Source organism: Podarcis pityusensis, assembly GCF_964106645.2.
Source record: "Podarcis pityusensis genome assembly, chromosome: 12".
In the NCBI taxonomy this organism is placed as follows: domain Eukaryota; kingdom Metazoa; phylum Chordata; class Lepidosauria; order Squamata; family Lacertidae; genus Podarcis; species Podarcis pityusensis.
Genome location: NC_138037.1, coordinates 46,412,111 through 46,438,971, shown reverse-complemented (window position 1 = coordinate 46,438,971; position 26,861 = coordinate 46,412,111). Strand labels below are relative to the sequence as shown.

At 42.9% G+C, this 26,861-nt stretch overlaps 2 protein-coding genes across 6 annotated transcripts in view; both read right to left on the bottom strand.

Moving 5' to 3' along the window:
* Window positions 1–1,124: 1,124 nt before the first annotated feature.
* On the bottom strand, window positions 1,125–15,694 carry LOC308460126 (collagen alpha-6(VI) chain-like; the record flags this gene model as incomplete). The annotated part of the gene is made up of 6 exons (XM_080976113.1): window positions 1,125–1,794; window positions 2,522–2,618; window positions 5,260–5,934; window positions 8,785–8,881; window positions 13,177–13,670; window positions 15,580–15,694. Coding segments are annotated over 6 exons (1,482 nt in total), but the record flags the coding sequence as incomplete, so codon positions are not given.
* A 745-nt stretch (window positions 15,695–16,439) lies between these two features.
* LOC308459342 (collagen alpha-6(VI) chain-like) overlaps window positions 16,440–26,861 on the bottom strand; it is a 62,918-nt gene continuing 52,496 nt past the window's right edge. For 4 of the 5 annotated variants that reach the window (XM_080974536.1, XM_080974534.1, XM_080974537.1 and 1 more), the window contains 3 exons: window positions 21,168–21,230; window positions 17,830–17,892; window positions 16,440–17,042 (listed from right to left, as the gene is read on the bottom strand). In XM_080974536.1, coding sequence (XP_080830662.1) covers window positions 16,818–17,042; window positions 17,830–17,892; window positions 21,168–21,230 — 351 coding nt within the window. In that variant the 3' untranslated portion in view covers window positions 16,440–16,817. The remainder of the gene's footprint in view (window positions 17,043–17,829; window positions 17,893–21,167; window positions 21,231–26,861) is intronic. The other variant, XM_080974538.1, reaches the window with a different exon arrangement.

The following is a 26,861-nucleotide window of genomic DNA, read 5'->3' as shown; positions in this document are numbered from 1 at the left end:
ACTCCTAGGGCCAAGGTCTCTTCAGCCCCCCTAAATAAAATATTTGAGGGGTCCCCCCCCCAGTAAATGGCATTGCCATTCAAAATGGTGTGTCTGGGCCCCATCATGTGACCAATTATGCAGGGTGGAGCTTAGCTGAGCCCTCTCCAATATTTTATTCAAGTTGGCACCCCTGAAAGCAGTGTGTGTGTGTGTGTGTGTGTGTGTGTGTGTAATGTGCTAAAACCCGTAAAGAACATTTGAGGTTTCCACAAAATCCTAAAAGCTGCAGGAGGGAGAGCCAGACATTATCTTAATGCTCTCTCTTGTGCTGTCTTCCTTTATTTCTCTTTTACACCCACCCACACACCCAGTGCATTTCTAAATATCTGGCAGAAAATAGGAAAAGTGATGGCTTTCTCAAGATTAAAGTAAATCTCATCAACAGAAACTCATGTGACACTGCCACACAATAGTGACCTGGTCCCAAGAGGGCACATTCTGTGAACATCTTTAAAACATGCCCAATACATACCCTAAAGAAGTTAGATTAGCTTCAACCAGAGCCAGGGCCTTTTCAACACTGGCCCCGGCCTGGTGGAACGCTCTGCCTCATGGGACCGGGGCCCTGCAGGATCTGATTTCTTTCCGCAGGGCCTGTAAGGCAGAATTGTTCTGCATGGCCTTTGGCTTGGAGCCAATTTGATTCCCTCCCTCTCTTTCTTTTCCTTTCTCCTCCTGCGATGAGGCTGCATTTTAATATTTTAATGTTTCAATATTTTAATTGTTGTATTTTAATCTTGTTTTTAAGTTGTATTCATTCAACTTGTTTTTATTATTGCTTGTTAGCCGCCCTGAGCCCGGCCTTGGCTGGGGAGGGCGGGGTATAAATAAAAATTATTATTATTATTATTATTATTATTATTATTATTATTATTTGAACCACAGTGTGAATGATCAGTGTGCTGGCACATTCTACCTGTTTGTTGTTGCTTCACTCATCCCTTTGCATGGGTGGGTAAAAATCAGCATTGCTCAGAGTGATGTCTGGACTCTGGTTTGTTCGTCTCAAGGAAGTCAGGATTGAAAGCCAGCAACAAAGCAGAGCGAAACAGCTACGTGAATAAAGAGGCGCTACAGAGAAGTCCAAACCAGCAACAAATTTGAGTTTAATGATTTCATTCCATTCATGGCCATCAGGAGGGCAAGTACAGGAAAAGAGATACTTTGCTGGGGGTGGGGTGGGAGGAATGAAGCAATGGGGGAAGAAAGAGATAACCAGAGACAGGCAAGGTGTGGAATAAGAGAAATAAGAAAATACACGGTGAATAAAGGTTCGAAAGGGTCAGGTTGGAGGAGCAATGGCTGGCTGGAGATGAAGAATGGGTAAATAAAAGTAAGGAATCGAAGGAGAAGATGGGTTTGGGTATTAGGCTAAAACACAAGAGGCACAAAATGGCATGAATCAGTGCAAATATTGAAGTGTTTGGAAAAACGGAGGTTATTTATACTTTTCATGGAATGATAAAACATTTAACGTGTGTGCAAAACTGCTTTAAGTTGAGTGGAACTTTCAAGGCATTCTGTCTGCCAGAAGATATGGCCTTGCTAAATCTTTGGAAACGAAAGACCACATATGAAAAAATATGAAGACGAGAAAGAGGATCCATTCCACGAATTTCATACACCACATCTGGTTTCCGAAAACACAGCCATTTAACAACAAAAAACCCAAACTCATCACCGTTGATTGCAGCTGACTAATGGTGAGAAGCCAGTTTTCTTTTCAATACCAGGTTGTCCTCTTTCAGTCATCTGAAAAATATTGAAAGCAGACATTGTGGGAAAATGAACAGGAAAATGTTGGTTTGGATTGGTTTGGATGATGATTTTGGATCCCGTCCAAGCCTGCTTTCCAGGTCATGTGGCCAGCATGACTAAACTGCATCTGGCGCAACGGGACACCGTGATGGAAACCAGAGCACACAGAAACGCCATTTACCTTTCTGCAACAGCGGTACCTATTTATCTACTTGCACTGGTGTGCTTTCGAACTGCTAGGTTGGCAGGAGCTGGGACCGAGCAACGGGAGCTCACCCCGTCTGGGGATTCGAACCGCCAACCTTCCGATCAGCAAGCCCAAGAGGCTCAGTGGTTTAGACCACAGCACCACCTGCGTCCCAAGCATAATGTCACAACCATTAGCTATAAACAGTTCAGATCTGAATGATTGGATTCTTCCTCCTCCCGTGAAATGGATTAACCACTCTGGCCCCCTCCCTAAGAGTGTGCTTAAGTGCACCCTTTCATTTCCTCTCCTATAAGTGAATAGTCCCCTTAACTCCTGTAGAGAAACCTGTAGCCCTGTACTTGGGGAAAATCTTGATGCAAGGGCAAAAACCTACCCTCCATTCCCGATACTACGTGACCATGGGGAAGGATTCTTCAGAGAATGCAATGCATACATAGACACTTATTTGTTGATGATGAAGGACACTTTTCTAATTTATAATAATCTTTACAAATAAGTGGCTGGACTTACATGAGACTGAGACTCCTTGAAGTGTATCTCGATTTTTGAGAGGTGACCTTGTTACATTTTGTTCGGAGTTCAGCTGGCGGATAGCTGTTGATTCCACCTGTTGTGACAAAAAGACACAGGGATGAACCTTCGCAAAGTTTGGAAATAGATTTTGCCCTGATTAGGATGTACTTTCACATTTCCCCTCTTATCACCAGTGTGGTGTAGTGGTTAAGAGCGGTAGACTCGTAAATCTGGTGAACCGGGTTCGCCTCTCCGCTCCTCCACATGCAGCTGCTGGGTGACCTTGGGCTAGTCACACTTCTCTGAAGTCTCTCAGCCCCACTCACCTCACAGAGTGTTTGTTGTGGGGGAGGAAGGGAAAGGAAAATGTTAGCCGCTTTGAGACTCCTTCGGGTAGTGATAAAGCGGGATATCAAATCCAAACTCTTCTTCTTCTTCTTATACTGAAAGTCCTAATGATTGCATCTGGCCCTGGCCCTACACCAAAATACAGTTTCCAGTCCCTCCCTCTAATTCTTTTAGCTCACTCATGCAATTAATCTTCAAGATCATGTGTCAGGGACTGTGCTGAGGAGGGCTGAACAGACTAGGAATGGTGGGAGCCTCCCGCTCCCTCTGCTACCGATCAGGATCCTGACTCTTCCCAGGAGCTGTGGGACAGTATAGATTTGGAACAGTGGTTTGCAGAGGGACATAGTTCAGAAGACAAAAGTTGGGGAGAACTGGGTGGTGAACAGTTAGGAGAAGAAGAACCAGGAGAAAGAGAGAGTTAACAGACTCCGGTTCACTGCAAAGTGTCCAGCCGATCAGTCCGAGGTCACAGAGATTAGATAAGGTAGCTGCACAGAAGGCACAGTGGTTGCGAGATCAGGTTGCAAGACGAGGAAGTGGCGAGGGTGACTCGGGCGGGGGAGTGGGTGTAAACCTTAACTGGGAGCACCTTTACGCTGCGAATGGGCTCTCTGTTCTTTCGCTGTGATCATTAAAATCTCTTTAAATGGTAAGAGACTATTTTTGCTTTGTTCTGCTTATCCACGGCTAAAGGAGGGGGGAGCCGCTTCCCCGAAGGCTGACATCATGCATATCTCTGGTTATTGTGAAGAAAGAATGCGCGGAAGATATGAAATACTTTAGGGGAGGTAGGAAAGGACCCATTTTGTAAATGGTTGCTGGGAAGTGATTTCCTGAGTGGGGTGGAGTGGAACTACTTGTAGTTTACTGACAATGGAGGTGGTTTCGTGCTTATCTTTCAAAGAGAGAGGCCCTGGGGATTTTTATCTGTGTAGGTTATAGGCCATTCCTCTGTAAGTCCTCCGTGGGAAAAGCTGTTGCATATGCTTAAAGGGACTGGTATAGCATCTATCCTTTTTTTATATATAAAAAACAGAATTCTTGGATGGACGCTTTAGGAATATTTTTGCATTTTGTTTTCTTTTTGTTATCTGTTTTTTAACTGATTGTAGATATTTTGTATTTTACATTTCAGTACTTTAAAAATATACGAAACGATGAATAAATGCAATAAATAATAAATAATAAAATTTACCGCTCAGTTGTGATTTCTGCTTAAGATTTCTATGCCGTGGATTCACAGACGGGGGCTAATAATTTATTGCTATAAAATGGGCTCAGTGTCCTCAAAATGGGTTAGATCAGCCTTTCTCAACATGTGGGTCCCCAGATGTTGTTGAACTACAACTCCCATCACCCCTAGCTAGCAAGGCCAGAGCTCAGGGATGATGGGAGTTGTAGTCCAACGACATCTGGGGACCCACAGGTTGAGAACCACTGGGTCGGATGCTACGCTGTGCTTATTTCACTTGCCACATAGTGCATGCTCTGCCTTGATGCTTTTATCATCAGAAACCATCCACCTGTAGTTTCAGTTCCCATTTACTGCTTGCAGCATAACTGAGTGTGGATTCTGTCAGTCCACCATTACCCACCCGGCCTTGCTGCTGATATGCCAAACTTCACCCCAGTATCACTCTGTCTTGCACAGGAGGGTCTCTATTTTCATCAGTGGAATGTCTGGTTCTAGTATCCTAGAACTTCTCCTGATCATGGGGTAGCTAGGAATGAGTGGGTTTCTTGTGGGTGGAGAAGGAAGCAGGATCACATTCCACCAGAAGAGAGAAGAGAGACAGAACAGTTGTGAAGGAGCATCTCCACCCCCCATCGTTCAGCCCGGACACTGAGGTCCAGCTCCAAGGGCCTTCTGGTGGTTCCCTCACTGCGAGAAGTGAGGTTACAGGGAACAAGGCAGAGGGCCTTCTCGGTAGTGGCACCCGCCCTGTGGGACACCTTCCCTTCATATATCAAGGAAATAATCAACTATCTGACTTTGAGAAGACATCTGAAGGCAGCCCTGTTTAGGGAAGTTTTTAATGTTTGATGTTTTATCGTGTTTTTAATATTCTATTGGGAGCCACCCAGAGTGGCTGGGGAAACCCAGCCAGATGGATGGGGTATGTATAAATAAATAAATAAGGATGCTGTAAGCAGAGAAAACTGTTCTCTCGCCTCTTTTCCAAGTCTGCTGGCCAATCAGAACAGTAGAGAGCCAGACCAGCAAAGAGACACTCAGGAGGCCATGATAATGTCTAATCTGGCACAGAGGGGTATGGAGAGCCCAGAAGATTTCCATAAGTGTGCTACAGCAACAGAACAAACTTAAAAACAACAGAGAGATGGAAAGCCGCAAGCTCTTTCTAAATCACGTATCGACAACTTACTCCGAAGGAGGTATAGAAAGGGTTTCAGGAACCTAAGCGCGTATTCCAGTTCAGGCTTGTGAATCCTGCCAAGCTGAATCAAATGCTGCTCCACGGGTCGACTTGCCAGCTCCTCAAGTTCTGTGCCATTGTACTTAGGTCCCAAGGAGAGTACCAACAGGGCGTAGCCTTGGCACTTGGCTCTCAGAGACGCTTTCTTCAACACTTCTTTATCCCAACGACTCGTTTCCCCAGCGGATACAATGATGAGAGCCTTGTGTTTCCTCGGGTTGGGAGATGCTGAGAAAACGTTGTTGATCGTCCACTGGATGGCATGGCCAAGGGCAGCTTCTCCACCCAGCTGTCGAAGGGATTCCCAGATATGTCTTTTCATTGACTGTGTCTTGCCGTAAGTCACCAAGTCGAACTCTTTTTTTGCCGGCGGTTGCTGTGTCTGGGGCTTGAAAGCTGGCGCAGCGTGGCTCACCACAGCCACCCTGTCACCCACAGAAGAAACCGTGGGCTCAGAGGAGACCTCAAAGGCGTCGACTGCGCTGCTTAAGAATCCTTTCAGTTTCTCAAATTCGCCGGGATGCATTGCCTGTGAGGTATCCAAAATGAAAGCCGTGTCCACGTACCCCCAGGGCGGGAGAGATCTTCTGGTACGTTTGCAGGCATCATTGGGTTTGCATTTATCTGGAAACGAACACATGTTTCAGACATTGGTTTATAAACTGCACAATGTGGCATGTGATAAATAAGTAGCAGTCAAGTACAACATTCCTTGTTTTCCTAGAGTGGACATGTGAGGGAATGTTCGGTCCAGCCAGTCGAAAACTTTGTTTCCTCCTGGCTGGGACATACCGTATTTTTCACTCTATAGGACGCATATTTCCCCCTCCAAAAATTAAGGGGAAATGTGTGTGCGTCTTATGGAGCGAATGCAGGCTCCTTGGCTTCAGCGATAGCAACGCAAAGCCTCCGAAGCGCAGTGGGAGCGCTCCTGCCATGCTCCGGAGCCTTAGCGTTGCTTTTGATGAAGCCTGGAGAGTGATAGGGGTTGGTGCGCACTGTCCCCTCTCGCTCTCCAGGCTCAAAAAATAGCTGCCTGAAGCCTCCGGAGCACGGTGGGAGCTCCCGCTGCACTTCAGAGGCTTCGGGTTGCCTTCACTGAAGGGTAGGTGCCCCTTCAGCTAAGGCGCAGTGACCCTTCAGCTAAGCGGGAGGAGAAATGGAAGGGGCTCCATTTCTCCTGCTGCTTCGCTGAAGGGGCGCTGCATGGAGAGGGGAGATTTTTTTTTTCTTGGTCTCCCCCTCTAAAACAAGGTGCATCCTATGGTCGAGTGCGTCCTATAGAGCGAAAAATACGGTACTTTCTTTGCATGTGACTAGAGGTGGGCGTGATCTTACCTGTTCAGGTAACAAAAGGACAAGGCACGCAGTTCTCTCTCTCTCTCTCTCTCTCTCTCTCTCTCACACACACACACATACACACACTTCCTTCTACATTGGACCAGCTTTTTAGCTTGAGATGCTCTGTTGGTTTTTCAGCCAACAGAGGACACTGGGATCATTCTTTCACATGGGGTAGAACCACATGCATATACTTCGTAACTAAGTCTGCCTTCAGGGATCCAACTGTGAACGGATGATGTGAGTAAACTTCTTTTATGATCTTAAAAAAAATTGTCGTGTGGTTATTCTTTTAAGAGGAATATAAGGGAACTTACCAGGAACCTAATAGTGAGAGGCTTACACAAGCCTGCAGCCAGCTACCCGCTGTGTGTTTAAAAGGGGAATGCGAAACTCTGCTAAGTAAAGGAACTTGCTAGCGCAAGTTAGGAAGGATATTAATAAACAATATATCCTCTGCTGCCTCCCTGAACATTCCCACACACACAAGGGGGTAGGTTGCCTCTTGGAAACTAATGGAACACTCCAAGAAAAAGGAAAAAATTCTCCTCAGGATTGAATTGGCTCACAGCCTCCATTGGGGGAGTGCTGAGGAGACTGAGTTACGTTCCTTTCCAGTGCTTGGCTGGACTCAGAGTTGTTGAGATATCTATATATATTTAGATAAATATTCATATAAATTATAAAACATCAGGGTTGGGTGGTGTACAAAATTCGAAGAAAGCGTAACATCCCATAAAAATGGTACAGAACACTCATAAAAATGACCATTGTGACCATTCCTGCATTCTATCAACACTGGGAACTTTGATTATCTAAAGTCTCCCATGCACTCCTATACTCATTATTGATGGTTTGAGAGTCACATTTCCAAATATCGAGACAATTCTTTCCTTATTTTAACATTACCCGTGTCAAATGCAACAGGTGAAAGCTCGTTCAACACCCTTAAACGAGTACAAAATTTACACCTCTACTATACAGTGGTACCTCAGGTTAAGTACTTAATTCGTTCCGGAGGTCCGTACGTAACCTGAAACTGTTCTTAACCTGAAGCACCACTTTAGCTAATGGGGCCTCCTGCTGCCGCCGCACCGCCAGAGCACGATTTCTGTTCTCATCCTGAAGCAAAGTTCTTAACCTGATGCACTATTTCTGGGTTAGCGGAGTCTGTAACCTGAAGCGTATGTAACCTGAAGCGTATGTAACCCGAGGTACCACTGTATCTCAATAGCATATAACAAGTTCAGCAATTTAGCAAAAGAAAGTTCTGCATTGCAAGATGTAAATTGGGACAAGTTAGCCAATGATTTCATGAGAAGGAAATGTTGAAAAAAATTGCATGAATATCTGTTACTATTATATAAAAATACTTGAATTTAATTCGTTTTGTTCCTTTTAAATAAAGTTCATTTTTGGATGAAGAGACATCGTACATCGTACGTATATCATTAATTTTAAACGATAGCTCTCAGTAGAGCACGAGAATCTTATTCTCAGGGTTTCAGAGTCGTGGGTTCAAGCCCCATATTGGGCAAAAAGATTCCTGCATTGCAGGGGGCTGGACTAGATTATTCTCACGGTCGCTCCAGTACTACAGTTCTATAATTCTACTGCTTAATCATATAATAGCCAAAAAATCAACCTAAAATCAGTGAATCTAAATAAAAGTTTAGATGCGTTTTTCTTAGTCGCTCCTCTGGCTCACTCATCAACTGTTTTAAAATCAGCCCCACCCCCTGGAAATATCCTTACAATAACCACTTGATTGCTGTTTTTCAAAACCTTTAATCAACGCCACATTTCTGGTAAGTTTAACTTTCACCGGATGCCTTTATTTTCATCGCGTGTCAATTTGCATTCACTACACTGTCCAGCATAAACGATGAAAAGGATAAAGGGGTGTTTTAGTAGAGGCAGCTGGGACAAAATAAAGACAGAATCCGAGTCAGCAGTGTGGACCATAAGAAGGGCGTAGTAGTCAGATGGTTTGCTCATCAACCCTCCTTCTCACAGAGCTTTTCTCCTAAAACACCAGAGATTTCTGCCAAGCTCTGACAGTCTTATGGCTCAGCATGATCAAATAAACATGTTTCTTGAAAATTATAATTGCAAGAAGATTATGCTTCGTACCGTAACAAAGAGTGCACAGCTGGAGTCCCTGTAAAATCAATGTGTAATCTTCTTTGCTTGGAATGTGAAGGACTTGAAACTGTCCGGAATCATCCATCTAGAAAGAAAAAATGAAAAAGAGGAGAAAAAACTTCAGGTAGTAATAAAATAAAATAAAATAAAATAAAATAAAATAAAATAAAATAAAATAAAATAAAATAAAATAAAATAAAATAAAATAAAATAATAAAATAAAATAAAATAAAATAAAATAAAATAAAATAAAAAAATAATAATAATTAATAATAATATATTGTGAACTGCCCTGAGCCTGCGGGTATGTTGGCTATTTGCAGATTAGTTGTGCTGCAGAAGGCATGCTGGGGAGACCACACATTACAGGGAACGCAAAATAACTTTTGTGAGGTTTTAATAACAAAAACAAAAACTCCTTTTGCACTAAACATAGCAATAAGCATGACCCATCCATCCCCCAGCGTACTGAGAGAGCTAGGTGCTGCTCTTTATATACTATACCCAACAGCTTAATTACCACACCTTAACAGCACTTTCTATACTGCTTCACAGCTGTAAAACTAGGTCACGTTATTTGCTCTAGCCCTTAAAGAAATACACATCTTGTAGAACAATAATGAACCTTCAGATTCAAAGAGACCATTCAACTGTGGGTATAGGGTGGAATTATTATTATTATTATTATTATTATTATTATTATTATTAATTCCCCACCCATCTGGCTGGGTTCCCTCAGTTGCTCAGGGCGGCTTCTAACACATATAAAAACATAATAAAACAACAAACATTAAAAACTTCCCGATGCAGGGCAGCCTTTAGGTGTCTTCTAAAAGTTGTGTAGTTCTTTATGCCTTAGGCATAGGAAGCTGACTTATATTGAGTCAGACCATTGGTGTATTGTCTTCATATTGTCTACACTGACTGGCAGGTGCTATCTGGAGATGCCAGGAATTGAATCTGGGTCTTTCTTTATGCTAAGTAGGTGCCCTAGCACTGAGCCAAGACCGCTACATGCATATAGACACGCAGAAACACACATGCTTAAAGAGGACATCAATAGCTATAGCTATTGATGATATAGCTATAGATATCCTAATTTCTGGTTCAGTGCCCATAGACCACACTGCCCAGAAGTGTGGGTTGTGTCATCCCCCTCTTGTCCTCCGGAGGACCCTGAAGTCAGAGAGGATTACCCTTGTGCAAATGAATTGAAACAAAGCGTGTTTTCTATCTTACTCGTAATCCTGTACTCAAAAAGTGTGTTCTCCTTCATGGAGAGCATGTGTTGCTGTGGGGGCTAGCAAGACACCCACTGTTGCTGGGCAAAAAGAGTTTGGCCACCATTATCATTGTGCTGCCTGTTGCTGGGGAGATTTAAATGTTGCTATTTCATGATTGACAGCCACAGCTCTTAAATACCCTGCACGCAGTGTTGAGCTTCTTCTTTTCGCTGCGCGCATCGGAACACCCGCCCTCCCTCCCTGTTTTCAGATTGTTCGCTTGGCCTTGCTATGCCTGTCATGGGGTTGTCTGCTTTTGGGGCAGGAGCCCGGTAGGAATTTTGTCCATTTGGCTGATTGGCTGGTGCCATTTGGTTTTTGCCTACTGCATAGCAAATTGTCACAACTTGTAAGGTTGCGGTTAGGCATTGGTTTTGGAATGGTGGAGGGGTATGGATTGGCTGTTCCTACCCCTCCAAAGTGCTGCTGCTGCAGGAGTTTTCTGTTAAAGGAACCTGGGGGCTCACCATGTTTTTGTCTGAACCCCTGTCAAGGGGCTAGGGCCACGCAAGAGCCCCTGGGAGCATTTGGGGAGAGGTGAGGCATGGTTCCCAGTCCCGTCTCTCTCCCCAAAATGTTTTCTGACTTCGCAAATGTCAGTCTGTCCCCGTGCGGGGTCAGATAGTCGCAACCAATGCCTAAGCAACCACTCACATCGCTTGTAATTTTAATAAAATTGTGGCCAAAATTATGCCAAAAACCTTAAACTAAAATTATGTGTCAACTGTGTTTTATTGGGGATGTCTTGGGGACCTCAACACGCAACAAACATGAAAAGTCAGTTGATCATTATGGTGTCGGAAGCCTGAAGCCAATAGAAGGAATGATGCACTCACCACAATATATTGAGGTTCTACAAAAGAGAGTTGTTCCGGAGCTGGAAAAGAGGTATCCTGATGGTACTGGGATATTGCAGCAGGACCTAGTCCCCTGTCACACATCGAAAGTGCTGAAGAAATTCATGACAGAGCAGCAAATACAGGTACTAGATTCCCCGGGCGTAAATCCCATTGAAAATTTGTGGGCTATATGCAAAAGTCGCCTCCATGCTGTAGACTGCATGACTATGGAGAAGCTCATTCAGGTGCTGATTCAAGTGTGGTACAGGGATCCAAAAATCAACAGTGACTGTTCGAAACTAGTAGACTCCATGCCAAACCATGTTCAAATGTTGCTTAAAAATAGCGGAGGTCATATCCGTTACTAATGTACTTATATGTGAGTTTTGTACAATAAACTACACTGTTTGTTTCAATTAATTTGCACAAGGGTGTAAGTGGGACTTATTTTTAGCTCGCTATTTACTTATTGCTCTCACTTTGATTTGGCTTCAGTCATCAGATAATATCCAAATCTCATTAGGCAAGAGTTACCAACATGGAGGGGGGGGGGCTTGCTGATCAGAAGGTGGGCAGTTCGAAACCCCGCACGGGGTGTGCTCCCGTTGCTCGGTCCCTGCTCCTGCCAACCTAGCAGTTTGAAAGTTTGCACGTAGATTGAAAGTGCAAGTAGATAAATAGGTACCACTCTGGCGGGAAGGTAAACGGCATTTCCGTGTGCAGCTCTGGTTTGCCAGAAGCGGCTCAGTCATGCTGGCCACATGACCTGGAAGCTGTACACCAGCTCCCTCGGCCAGTAAAGCGAGATGAGCGCTGCAACCCCAGAGTCGTCCGCGACTGGACCTAATGGTCAGGGGTCCCTTTACCTTTACCAACACAAAGTAGACTGAGAATTGCTCTCAGTTTGCCGACTTGTGGGTAGAAATAGATAAAAGAACACGATTGCCATCAAGACCACCAATAAACTAATCTGTGGCAGGGGTTGAGAAACCTCTCTCTTCCCCGCCCTCTCTCTCACACACACCATACTTCCAAAATGGAGTAATTTTCCTTGAGCATTCTGTCTGTGATGCTTGATCTGTGATGGCTCGTTCTGACATGCAAGCAATCCCTTGGCAATAACCATGCATACGTGAAAAGGCCCTTGAATTTGGGTGGCTGGGTCTTCCTTTTGTTGTCAAGACCTATAGAATATAATGGTGTCACCTAGCAATGCAGCTTAGCAGAAATCGCGGTGGTAGGGCATGCACAGTAGACCTTATCAAGTCCCATATCCGCACACATTCGTTTGTTAAGAATAAGGTTCCCTGCATTGCCATTGAATGGATTATAAATACAACTCCTAACCTCAGATATGCATGCACATCAACAGTGTTATTCTGCAAAGGGTTTCGATAGGAGCGCAGCATTCTTTATTTTGCAGCCGTATTATGAAGAATTCACATGTGGTACAAAACCTGGGGCTGCATCTATGAAATCGTGCTGCCAGCACAAGGACTTCTTCCTGTGAAACAGGATTTGCCCTTCCCCATTCTCCCCCCAAACTGTTCCAGAGGGTTTGGTCACACAGGGAAACATTGTGACCCAAAGAAGCCCCATTGCGGAAGTGGAAATCCTTGCACTAGCTGAACGACATCGTAGGATACAAACTTTAGAGATTACCCAATCCATTTTATACTCTCTTTTTTTAACACTGAGACTCTTTTTAGGTGGGAAAAGCTCTAGCTACCATCAGCGTCAGATTTATGTATAAGCAAAACAAGATATAGCTTAGGGCCCCACTTTCTTGGGGGCCCCAAAAAAATTTAAAGGGAAAAAAACCTGGATGTACATTTCCAAAATATAAGATAAAAAACAAATAAAATAAAGCCTACATACAGCAACAGTATTTTGTGTTGTGTAGGCTCTTATGATGTAAGTAATGAGCCCCACATGCTAGCCTGCTCTCTAAAATAGCACTGCTTTGCTCATTTCTATATATAGGGTACCTACATTCTGCATGGACTGGTTGCATGGCAAAATGTGCAAATGGCTTTAGATACCTATTAGGTCCATAAATTACCATATAGCATATATTCAACACAAATAACAGTGACAATTTGTTTATGACAAATGACAGCTGGACATATAAAGGGCCCCATTACACCTTTAGTAGCTTAGTGCCTCATCAAGCCTAAATCCGGCCCTGGCTACCATGAATACAGAGCAAAACATAATCGCTAAATGCAAAAGAAGGAAAAGACCATAGTTCTCCTCACCGCAAAGGAACGATGGAGCTGGGTGATGTTATTAAATGCAATGACCACCGGAAGGATCTCTAAGGCACTGTATTCAAGGACAGCTGTGTTGAAGGAATTTGGATCGGCAGTCTGACCGTGGCTGAAAAAGACAGCAACTTTTCTCATGTTAGCACCTTGGAGAGTTCTCTTGAAGGCATTCCTGGCCACAAACCTCATTGATGCACCCGTGTCCCGTCTGCTTGCTGCTCTCTGATACGAAAGTGCCCTGAGCTCTTGAAGCAAACGCTCCTTGCTGCGGAAATCTGAGAAGCGGATCAGATAGCGGGTGCTAGAGCTGTAGGACACGACGCCCACCCTGGCTCCCACAGGACAGTTGCTTTCCCTGATTCTGAGGTCCTTCACAATCGCTATGACGATCTCCCTCATTCGGTCAAACATCTGAGGCGTGGTGTTTTGAGAGACATCCAAAGCAAACATTAATTCCGTGGGATATACCGGGCATTCTGGCGTCCCTAGGACAAAAGAGTGGATGGCTTATCGAGTCAGACATCAGATTTCCAAAGGTCAGGAGACAAAATAATAATATAGAATAATAATTTGCTATTTGTACCCCGCCCATCTGGCTGGGTTTCCCCAGCCACTCTGGGCGGCTTCCAACAAAGATTAAAAATACATTAAAATGTTACACATTAAAAACTTCCCTGAAGTTTTCAGATGTCTTCTAAATGTCAGGTAGTTGTTTATCTCTTTGACATCTGATGGGAGGGCATTCCACAGGGTGGGCGCCACTACCAAGAAGGCCCTCTGCCTGGTTCCCTTTAACTTGGCTTCTCGCAGTGAGGGAACTGCCAGAAGGCCTTCGGTGCTGGACCTCAGTGTCCGGGCTGAATGATGGGGGTGGAGATGCTCCTTCAGGTATACTGGGCTGAGGCAGTTTAGGGCTTTAAAGGTCACCACCAACACTTTGAATTGTGCTCGGAAACGTACTGGGAGCCAATGTAGGTCTTTCAAGACCAGTGTTATGTGGTCTCGGCGGCCGCCCCCAGTCACCAGTCTAGCTCTGCGTTCAGTTCTTCTTTACAAAACGGAAATGCTTTATTTTATTTCTGTAGTTTAGAAAGTAATCTACAAATCTTTTCAAAATAAATAAATAAACAGGGGTGGAGAATTCTCTTGCTTTCCGAGGCATGAAGGAAGCACTTCCAAGTCAGCGTGAGGGCAGCCTGACAGGAAAAATGCTTGAAACTGCTCCACACGATGGAGCAGCAAGATAGTCTCTGTGTTGCAAGTTCATCAACACCTCTACAAAGGCAGAGGTTTATCAACCGTGAGCAGTGATGTTAGATGGCGCTGTGAAGACAAACCACACAGACTTGTCCCCACGCCATTCCACATGGTAAACTGATATGTGCAAAAAGGATTCCTAAATGGGGTAGTTGCTATAGCAGGGGTAGGAGATGTTTTGCAGCCAAGGGCCACATTTTTTTCTGGGGGCCACATACTATAATGAGGACATATTGTGCAATCTCTTGGGCCAGACAGTGAGATTCATCACTCAAGCACCTTATCAGATGCATGAGCATAGTTGGTTGTTTAAGCATTCATTGAAAGAAGATTGGGAAATGTTTATTGAATATATGGGGAAAACTGTATACACTTGAAAACATTGGCAACATTAAGATAAATTCAACAGTGTAAATAAGTTTTGATGGAAATAATAATGGAATACTGAATGGTTTAGTTTATATAAAATATGCAGGGATTTATGATATGCAAAATGAACCATGGAAAGAGAAGGGAAGTCATTGATATTTTAAGGTTGTTTAAATGAATATCCTAAATTTAATAATTTAAAATTTGATAAAAATTAATAAAAATTATAAAAAAGAGCATAGTTGGTTATTTAGAAGTAAATGATGATGCTAATATTATCATTAGGGTGGTTTTAAAAAAAGTTTTTAAAATCCATTGCATCAGATATCATACAATGCATAATTATATAAAAGAACACGTACAAAACCATAACAAATACAGTCCACAACAATTTACTACAGACAAAAAGAGAAAATTCACAAATGACATCTGCAGTATAATGTTAAGTGCCTACCTTGGTAACAAGCTAAAGGAAAGAGAGAGAAAATAATATAGCATCATTAACAACAACAACAACAACAGCAACAGTTTATTATTTATACCCCGCCCATCTGGCTGGGTTTCCCCAGCCACTCTGGGCGGTCCCCAAAAGATTATTAAAAACACAATAATACACCAAACATTAAAAACTTCCCTAAACAGTGCTGCCTTCAGATGTCTTCTAAAAGTCAGATCGTTGCTTATTTCCTTGATATCTGATGGGAGGGCGTTCCACAGGGCGGGCACCACTACCGAAAAAGCCCTCTGCCTGGTTCCCTGTAACCTTACTTCTTGCAGTGAGGGAACTGCCAGAAGGCCCTCGGAGCTGGACCTCAGCATCCGGGCTAAACGATGGGGGTGGAGACGACGCTCCTTCAGATATACTGGCAAAGTATGTTGCAAATGTTCAAGAGTCTCTTCTAGTTATCATAGAATGCCTCAACTATTATTTTACAGAAATCCTTTTGAATGGAATGGCGTAGCAATGGGGTGTAACACCGAATGTAGAGGGCATTCGTGTCATATCCAATTTGTGCATTTAAAGCACATGATGTCCCCCCAAAGAATTGTGGGCACTGGAGTTATTTAAGGGTGCTGGGAATTAGTGCTCTCTGATGGATAAATATAATTCCTAGTATTCTTGGGGGTGCGGGGAAGCCATGGCTGTTAAAGTGGCATATATGTGCTTTAAATCACGGTGTGGATGTGACTTCAGATATAGCAAGTGACCACTGTGAGTAAGCTTGGCTTGTGGAGTTAAAAAAGAATGAATAAATGGATTATTCAATGAAGCAAAAGGTCTCAGCGGCTGGTCCTGCAGAAAGGACAAATTTGCCAGCTCCCAAATGTGTTTATTGCTTGGTGTAGACATTTCTGGCTCCCATGAAAAGTTAAAAAAAGCAGAATTAGGAAAGTGGTATATCACAGGACTGCAGGATCTGAGCTACGACACAACAATGGAAATGGTCGTCAAGGAGCTATCATGACAACAGCCAGAGATAACTCCCTATAGCAGCAGTTAACTAAAGATTTGACAAGACAGATAGCCAGATCAGCCAAAGAGTCTCCTAAAGCTATTTGAAAACTCGTCGACTTCTTAAGTCTGTGGAGGTCAGTAGTCAACCAAAGCTATATGATTAAGGGTGGTGCTGTCGGGACACGGGTGGCGCTGTGGGTTAAACCACAGAGCCTAGGACTTGCCGATCAGAAGGTCGGCGGTTCGAATCCCCGCGAGGGGGTGAGCTCCCGTTGCTCGGTCCCTGCTCCTGCCAACCTAGCAGTTCAAAAGCACGTCAAAGTGCAAGTAGATAAATAGGTACTGCTCCAGTGGGAAGGTAAATGGCGTTCCGTGCGCTGCTCTGGTTCGCCAGAAGCGGCTTAGTCATGCTGGTCACATGACCCGGAAGCTGTACGCCGGCTCCCTCAGCCAATAAAGTGAGAAGAGCGCCGTAACCCCAGAGTCTGGCACAACTGGACCTAATGGTCAGGGGTCCCTTTACCTTTATCTGACCATGACAATAGGACAATCATTTATCCTTCATGAGTAACTGAATGCAGTAGGAATCAATACTTACAGCTGTGCTCACGAATATAAGCAATGAGTTCGCACGGCTACAGAGTGAGAAAGAGAAGAAAAGTTGAGTAATCCACAGATTACGGGGGGGATTATAGAACCTTTCTGAATATTTAAGGTCCATGATGTGGTGAATACATACGGAAAAAGAAGCCACACCCCTTGCTCCTTTAATACCCTGAAAGAAGAAAAATAGCATATGATAGTAGAACAAATAGATTTCTGTGTTCAGTCACAATTGATAATGAAGTTGAAAGAAAAGTCATTAAGTAAGGCAACTGCAGCAGTCATTCAGCAAAGCTGTTTGTTCCGTTGATTTGGTTTAGAACTTAGAAATTTGGCGACACCATTTTTTTTATTATTGATAAGAAATATGTTGGAAAACACACCTAGGATTCAGTACCACTCGGTGTTCTTGCTTTCATTTGAAAGATATTTATCTATATTCTGCAAATTAAAAAAAAAAAATTGATACAGTGGTACCTCGGGTTAAGTACTTAATTTGTTCTGGAGGTCCGTACTCAGCCTGAAACTGTTCTTAACCTGAAGCACCACTTTAGCTAATGGGGCCTCCTGCTGCTGCCGTGCTGCCGGAGCACGATTTCTGTTCTCATCCTGAAGCAAAGTTCTTAACCTGAAGCACTATTTCTGGGTTAGTGGAGTCTGTAACCTGAAGCGTATGTAACCTGAAGCGTATGTAACCCGAGGTACCACTGTACTACACTGAAATGTTTAAATGTTTCTTTGATTGTCCTTGAATCTTCCGATCACACTTGCCACACCAACGTTTGAGAACCATTGCCTACCTCAGTCCACACAAGGGGGGAAAATGAATTAGCTATGGAGATATAGATGGAGGTGTAAATTATATATCACACTTGGCCTACAGTTATTGTAGCCCACACAGTGACTGAGCTCTACATGAATAGCAGGTTGCCCAAAGCAAAGATGGCATATTCACATACCCTACGTCCAGGAGGACCACGATCTCCCAATGTACCCTTTAGGCCAGTAGCACCTTCAGGACCCTAAAAACAATGATGGGGAGAGACACTCCTTAAAAATGCAATTAGCAACGTGGGCATTACAGAAAAGGTAAATGAGCCTAACAGTAAAATACAGGATAGACAATCAGTGAACTGGAGTTATTCCTTATGAAAAGTTCCAGGAACTGCAGGAACATTTGGGGAAGTGTCTTAATTATGACTCCTTAAGGTCAACATCATTATGGTAGAACTAAATTCATAGGCACAAAGAATCAGAAGACTCAGCATGTTGTTTCTTTCTTCCAGAGGGAGGATTTCATCTCTGTTATCGTTTTCTTCCCCCTGGACTGCTGCTGCGGCCTCCTCCTTCTTGAATTAATCACACGGCAGAGGGCCTTTACAGTGGTGGAAGTTGCAAATGGGCCTTAAAGATCCATCTTTTTATGGTGGCATCCAGTAGCTGATTACACACTGAGCTGCCGAAATGGTTCTGTGGCCTGCTTTCCTAGGCTGAGTTGTTCTCTTTGGACTGGCTGTTTAGTGGTATTTTGAGTAGAAGGAATAATTTCAACTTCTATATTATTTTGTTTTGAGGCGCTTTCGGTTAGCTACTTTGTTGGAGATTTGTTTCCTCGAAAAGTGGTTTACAAATGGAAGCAAACAGGGATAGGGGGGAAACGGTCTCTCTTTCCACTGTAGCCTAGCCGCCCCCATTTTGTCAGCCCATTTTTAAGCCAAGGAGAGGGAAAGTAGTTTGTGACACAGTATGTGTGTGTGTGTGTGTGTGTGTGTGTGTGTGACATGACTAAATTGGTCCTTTGGAACTTAGCCTAAGTTTGTATGAAAATTGATATAGCGCCAACCAGCAAGCTTTCCTTAATACTGTTTTTACAGAAACACAGATGGAATGTGTTAGCTGTACACTTATCGCCGTTACCAATAATTTATATAGCACTCCTAAAGTTGAAAACTCTTTTACAGCCCTTATCTCATTAATTATGGTCACAGCATGACCAAAACATGCAAAAATACTTCAGTTTAAGAGAATTGTGTCTGAAATAGCATTCCTGTCTAGTTACAACAGGCAAACCACTATCTGCAATTTGTGGAAAATCCATGACTCCTCATTTCTACAAGTTTTTCCCAGCTGGATAAATAGGTATTTACCACAAGTGTCTATTTTGCGTGGATATATTCTTATTTTAAATCATAGCTGTCAAGTTTTCCCTTTTCTTGCGAGGAATCCTATTCGGAATAAGGGGATTTCCCTTTAAAAAAGGGAAACGTTGACAGCTATGTTTTAAATATGTTTTTAATTGCTTTTTTGGTTTTAACCACTTTAGATATATTTCGTGTAAATCACCTGGAGATGGTTGTTTAGAAGGCAACTAATAAATCGACGGTGGTCATGATAATCTAAAGCTCTCCTTTTTAAAAGTAGGGGAAACTGAAACAGATATATCTCCAAATGACAGTTATTATTAGCAGTAGTAAGCTGGTATAAAGGTCTCTAATCCCGCCCCCTTGCCGTCCCATTCACAGGCAGCAAAAGCAGGGAGCATTTGGGCAATTTTCAGGTGGGTGAGAGGAGTGAAAATTTCAGGGACAGGACGGGGAAAGCAATGATAGACTTCCAGGTAGCTGAAAGCTGGTGTTAGACATTTTTGTCAGAACCTGCCATTTTCCGTTAGACTCAGTTTTACTTTTGAGTGTAAAGATAAAGGGACCCCTGACCATTAGGTCCGGTCGTGACCGACTCTGGGGTTGCGGCACTCATCTCACTTTACTGGCCGAGGGAGCCAGCATACAGCTTCCGGGTCATGTGGCCAGCATGACTAAGCCGCTTCTGGCGAACCAGAGCAGCACACAGAAATGCCGTTTACCTTCCCACCAGAGCGGTACCTATTTATCTACTTGCACTTTGACGTGCTTTTGAACTGCTAGGTTGGCAGGAGCAGGGACCGAGCAACGGGAACTCACCCTGTTGCGGGGATTCGAACCGCTGACCTTCTGATTGTCAAGTCCTAGGCTCTGTGGTTTAACCCACAGAGCCACCTGCGTCCCTACTTTTGAGTGTGGGTGTGTGCAAATGAGACCAGTTCTTCTGCCTTCACGGTACATCTTTGAGGGACCAGTATCTTACTCACTGTTTGCAACAGAGTAAGCTGTGGGTAAACCTTCTAAGTCACCTGTTCCACAAATTATGGTATGTCAGACCATCCAAGTGTCCCTATTGTCCAGGGACATTCTTGATTTAAAGAGGCCATCTGGGTTTCTGATTTGATCCCAGAATGTCCCACTTTTCCTTAGGATGTCCCTATTTTCATTGGAGAAATGTTGGAGGGTATGGAATTATCTGACCCCCAAGTCGTCTGAAGGTAAGGTTTTTAATGTTTAATGTTTTATTATGTTCTTTATATCTGTTGGAAGCTCCCCAGAGTGGCTGGGGCAAACCAGCAAGATGTGTGGGGTATAAATAGTAAAATTATCATTATGGAATGGGAGGTCCCTATTTTCATCAGAGAAATGTTGGAGGGTATGGTGTGTTTCTTCAGAAGCTGGCACCAAACAGCACAATACTAACCATAGCCACGAAGGAGAAAGTTCTGTTGAATATAATGGAGCTTACTCTCAGGTAAGTGGAATTAGGATTTCAGCTTAAAACAACAGACAGTGCTAGTTGCAATCTGAGTAACAGGAAAGCTTTTATCCGGGGAACATTCCTCCAGACTGTACTCATATCTGAACACAGAGTACTGGGAGTAACCTTAACTGAAAGCAGAGGTGATATATTGAATCAGTGTTTCACTTCAGCTTTGGCAACAAACCTTTCTGGATTCTAAAAATGAAAAATGGGCCAGTTGAAACTTATGTCCGGTTGTCACCAGATGAAGCCTACAGTAGAAAAGACACAGTTGTGTCTTGAGGAAAGCCAAAAGCACAATTACTCCAAATTACTCTTTCAGGTATTATTATTCCTAATCACAATAAATCCTGCCCTCCTTTCAAGACGGTCTCGGTGGGATGCTTAGTCTTTTCCAGTTTTATCTTCATAGCAACCCTTTGGGGTAGGGTCATGTTGTGAGTGAACTTCATGGCTTAATGGGGAGCTAAGCCTTTGCCTACTGACACCAAGATTCAATCCAATACATTGCACACGCCCTCATGATACAACAAGCTTAAATGCAGATACCTCTCCATGTCAGGATTGCAATTGTGTAAGCAATGGGAGTAAGCAGTGTGTGTGTGTGTGTGTGTGTGTGTGTGTGTGTTTCAAGCACATTTTGATATTAAGAGAGCATAAAGGATTGGCTTACCGTTCTCCCAGCGGTTCCTTTTGGCCCAGGTTCTCCTGCAATGCCAGGGTTGCCGTCCTCACCCTAATGGAAATACATAAAACACAATCAATTTGAGGGGAAATGGCTACTGAAATCCTCTGTTTATTAATTACAATATTTATATAGCCTGCCTTTTGTACCAAGGCACCCCAAATGACCAAGATATCAAGTACAGTCAAACCTTGGTTCTCGATCATCTCCGTTGCCAAACGTTTCAGCTCCCAAAAATTGAAAACCCAGAAGTAAGTGTTCCGGTTCTCGAACGTTTTTTGGAAGCTGAATGCCCGATGTGGCAGACAAGCGGCTTCTGATTGGCTCTTCCAATTGCAAGGTCCGTATAGTTAAAGCCATGGTTTTCCCAGTAGTGATATATGGAAGTGAGAGCTGGACCATAAAGAAGGATGATCGCCGAAGAATTGATGCTTTTGAATTATGGTGCTGGAGGAGACTCTTGAGAGTCCCATGGACTGCAAGAAGATCAAACCTATCCATTCTGAAGGAAATCAGTCCTGAGTGCTCACTGGAAGGACAGATCCTGAAGCTGAGGCTCCAATACTTTGGCCACCTCATGAGAAGAGAAGACTCCCTGGAAAAGACCCTGATGTTGGGAAAGATGGAGGGCACCAGCATGAGTTTGACCAAACTGCGGGAGGCAGTGGAAGACAGGAGTGCCTGGCGTGCTCTGGTCCATGGGGTCACGAAGAGTTGGACATGACTAAACGACTAAACAACAACAACAACAAATTGGACTTCCGGAGGTGGTGCCATCGGCAATGGCGGATTCCCTCTAGTCTTGAGGGAGTAGCTCCGCGGAAATCGGGTCTTGCCGCTACAGCGAAGCGGGGACCCCTTCGAAAATCACAGGCGGGTGAAGCCTGTGACCGTGGGACTCGGTGGGCACCCTTAGCGCCCCCCCCCCAATCTGCGAGGGAACCCTGGAAAGAGTTCCGGAGCGAAGCGGGGAGTCTGGTGCGGTTGTGAGAGTCAACTGCTTCTTCCGTGGAGTGAAGCCGCGCAGCTGTTGCCGGAGAGCGCCGACCTTTTTCCTGTGACAATTCGGCTAAGAAACAACTACCCGTGAGTAGGTTAAGTCTGCAGATCGGGGCACTTAAGGAAAAAAGGACTAATTCGGCACTGAAGCGGGAAGGTGTAAACAGGAAGTCCGCCTTCCTTTTATGTAAATAGATCAAAGCAAAGACTGTCAAAGCAAAGAGCCTGAAATTTGCGTTGAAAAAGACTCAAATCTTACATCAACAAAAGGAGAACTCCCTCCCTGTGGTGCGGGAGAGGGGAGGGAGAAGGGGAAGTATCTTTCGCCCGCAAAAGAAGAGAGAAAGGGAACTAAGACCATCACTTAATGCCTGGGAACGGACTGTCAAGGGACATTTGAACTGCCATATTGGGAAACGTGCTGTCAAAGGATAGTGCAACTTTTTGACAGCTAGCTCTGTAGGAGGGATACTTTGACTCTGAAAAGTTCCACTTGACTTGAAACTGTTGCTCTTTTTGGCTAAAGGGTTTTTTTTTTTGAAAGTTGGAATAGCTATTTTATCATTACAAATTGGAACTGCTATTGTGTCCCCCTAGAGGAACTTTGAAATTGCTACAATTGGCCAGGGAATTTTCCACTCTAAACTGGCCATACTAAAGGGGAATTTTCCACCATAAACAAGTAATCGTGGGACTGACCTTGATCCTTAGATAAAGTGGTATGGCAGACTTGACTCAGGAAAAAACAACAAGATCTGGTAAAATTAGACTGCAGCAGCGTAGACCGTCAGCACCCGGCCTCCCTGCCCCACCAGGGGAAGATTCAGCCCAGGTGGCGTCTAAAGGAATGGCAGCTGAAGGGGGCTTAGCTTCAGCTTTAGATAAAATTTTTGAATCTTTGGAAAAGTTGAGCAAACAAGTGGCTGAAGCGACAACTAAAATTGATCAAAACACCACAAGCATCAATAACTTGGGGCAGAAGGTGAACTCAAATACAGAATCTATTGAGAAACTGCTGCAGGAATCTACCTCGAATCGAAAAACAGCTGAAGAAGCTAAGCAAAAAGCATTGGCTGTGGAGGAAAAGATAGAGGAAAAGATACCACCGATATGTAGGCAGTTGGAGGATCATAAGTCATTGCTGTCTATGATCGAATTAAAAGAAAAACAGATAAATCTAAGGATCAGGGCAGTACCTGAACTTGAGAAAGACAACTTGAGTGACTTTCTTACGCAGGAATTTACAGACTTTTGGGACTTAGACCCAGACAAGTTAGACTTCAAGATAGTAAGTGCTTTCAGACTTGGAAGAGGGGGGAGAAAGAACAGGGTGAGAGACTGTTTGATTACCCTCCGATCAAGAGAGGAGAGAGACAGAATATTGAGCCTGCACTTCCAGAAGACCCTGGAAATAAAGGAATTAAGAGTGGAGATATTTAAGGATATCCCTAAACATCTTTTGGATCTCAGGTCCAACTACGGAGACTTGGCGGCCCTGCTAAGAGCAAATAGAACCATTTTTAGGTGAGAATTCCCTCAAGGAATTCCTATCTTTTACTTTTAAAGGGAAAAAGTTCAAAATAAGATCAGTGGAAGATAAAGAAAAATTTCTGAAAGATCACGAAGAAGATTTGCAAAAAGAAACTGAAAAAGAGCCAAGAGCTTTAAAACCAGGAATACAGGACATAGTATCACTACCTTTGGGATTGGACAAGTTAGAGAAGGTGATACCACCAACAGAACAAGAACAATTACTTGGTGCAGTGGGAGGAAAAGTAAAATAAATACACCATGTCTCTGCAACTATTAAGTTGGAATATTCATGGATTTAATTCCCCGGAGAAAAGGAAAAAAGTCTTTCATTTATTGAAAAAGGAACAATTGGACTTGATTTGTTTGCAGGAAACACATGTGATAAGGCTCCATAGGAAAGTATTGATTAATAAAAGATTAGGCCAGGAGTTTATTTCATCGGACAAGGTTAAAAAAGGGAGTAGTTGTAATTTACGCGAAAGAGAGCCTATCACCGAAATTTATTTTTAAAGATGATCAAGGAAGATATGTGGCAATAGAAATTCAAACACAAGGAGAAAAATTTCTGATAGTAGGAGTATATGCACCAAATGAGGGGAAATCTGAATTTTTTAAGAAGTTGCATGAGACATTGTTAGACTATATGGATTACAACATTATCATGATGGGAGATATGAATGGAGTGGTACCCACAAACATGGACAAGTCGCAGAGACAGGTAGTTACCAAAGATGGTAGACTCCAAAAACTTTTTTTGAGATGACTGACAATATGGATTTGATTGACATTTGGAGAATAAAGAATCCCTTGGCTAGGGAGGGAACCTTCTTCTCTGAAGCCAAAATGACATGGACAAGAATTGACCAAATCTGGATTACTAGAGGACTGGCACCTAAGACTCGAAAAGTGGAAATTTGCCCTAAAACCTGTTCCGACCATAATGCTGTGAAAATGGAGATGAAATTAACACCTACCGGCTCCTTCAGATGGAGGATGAATGACACCTTGTTTAGAGATCAAGAAATTACCAAGAAGGCCCAAAAAACCTTGAGAGATTACTTTGAGATAAATATGAACACCACCATTGAATAAAGAGTAATCTGGGACGCAAGTAAAGCAGTTATGAGAGGGTTTCTAATTCAACAGAATGCAATAAAGAAGAGAACTCAAAATGAGAAAAAAGATAAAATTTTGGAAAAAATAAAAGAGGGGGAGAAGAAACTGAGAGCGAAACCAAAATCACAAGAGATTCTGAGAGAAATAAAGTCATACCAAGTTCAGTATATGAAGATGATGAATCAGGAAATAGAATGGAAAATTAAACAGATGAAACAAAGGACATTTGAATCGGCTAATAAATGTGGAAAACTGTTAGCTTGGCAAATGAAAAAAAGACAAAAACTTAACACCATTACCAACTTGGAAGTGGAAGGAAAGAACATCCAGAATCCAGTGGAAATTAGAAAATGCTTCCAGAGGTACTTTAAACAGCTATATACACAAGGGCCACAGAAAGAGTGCGATTTAGACAAATTTTTAAAAACAAATGGACTTCAAAAAATCTCCCAAGAAAATAAATTAATGTTGAACTACAAAATAACAGAACAGGAGGTGGAAGGTGCCATTCAGAACATGCAGTTGGGCAAATCTCCAGGGCCAGATGGTTTAACCTCAAAATATTATCGGTCCTTGAAGGATTGGATAATACAACCATTAAAGGAGGTTTGCAATGAAATTTTGGAGGGGGGAAAAGCGCCAGAGCCGTGGAAGGAAGCTTATATTACTCTAATACCGAAAAATGAGTCTGAAAAGACACAACTTAAGAACTACCGCCCCATATCCCTGCTTAATGTGGATTATAAAATTTTTGCAGACATTTTGGCTAAAAGGTTAAAAAAAGTATTAGTGGAGGAGATACATAAAGACCAAGCTGGCTTTCTCCCGGGTAGACACTTGTCTGACAATACGAGGAATATAATCAACATTTTGGAGATGCTACAAGTGAATATTAATACTAAAGCTGTTTTAATTTTTGTAGATGCGGAGAAAGCCTTTGATAATATTTCTTGGAGTTTCATGAAGAAAAATCTTCAGGGGATGGGGGTTGGTCAAGGGTTTGAAAATGGCCTAAGTGCAATTTACTCAGAACAAAAGGCTAAACTAATAGTTAACAATGTGGTGACAGAGGAATTTAAGATAGAGAAAGGGACACGACAAGGCTGCCCAATTTCCCCATTGCTGTTTATTTCGGTCCTGGAGGTTTTGCTAAATATGATCAGAAGGGACCGTCTGATTAAAGGTATACAGGTCGGAGCTAAACAGTACAAATTGAAAGCTTTTGCAGATGATATAGTATTGACGTTACAGGAGCCAAAATCTAGTACTAAAAGAGTATTAGAATTGATTCAGGAATTTGGTCATGTGGCAGGATTTAAGTTGAACAAGTTAAAAACTAAGGTGCTTGAGAAAAATTTAACACCGATTGAGAGAGGTTTCAGAAGGAGACAGGTTTAACATTGGTTAAGAAAGTAAAATACTTGGGGGTTAACATGACTGCTAAGAATTTGAACCTATTTAAAGACAATTATGAGAAATGTTGGTCAGAAGTGAAAAAGGATTTAGAGATATAGTCAAACCTGAAGCTTTCCTTGTTAGGACGAATTGCTGTTATAAAGATGAATGTATTGCCAAGAATGTTATTTCTGTTTCAATCATTGCAAATCTTGGACAAGATGGACTGTTTCAAGAAGTGGCAGAGAGACATTTCTAGATTTGTCTGGCAGGGCAAGAAGCCCAGAATAAAATTTAAAATATTAACCGATGCAAAGGATAGAGGTGGATTTGCCCTGCCAGACCTTAAACTTTATTATGAATCAGCAGCATTGAAAGAATGGCTGCTTCTTGAGAACACAGACATTTTGGACTTAGAAGGTTTTAATAATGTTTTTGGGTGACATGCATATTTGTGGTATGACAAGGTTAAAGCACATAAAGCATTTAAAAACCATATTGTCAGGAAAGCATTGTTAAATGTCTGGATAAGATATAAGGACTTACTTGAAAACAAAACCCCAAGGTGGTTGTCACCGATGGAAGCAAAGGCTCAGAAAAGGCTCAATATGGAGGCCAAATGGCCGAAATATTGGGAAA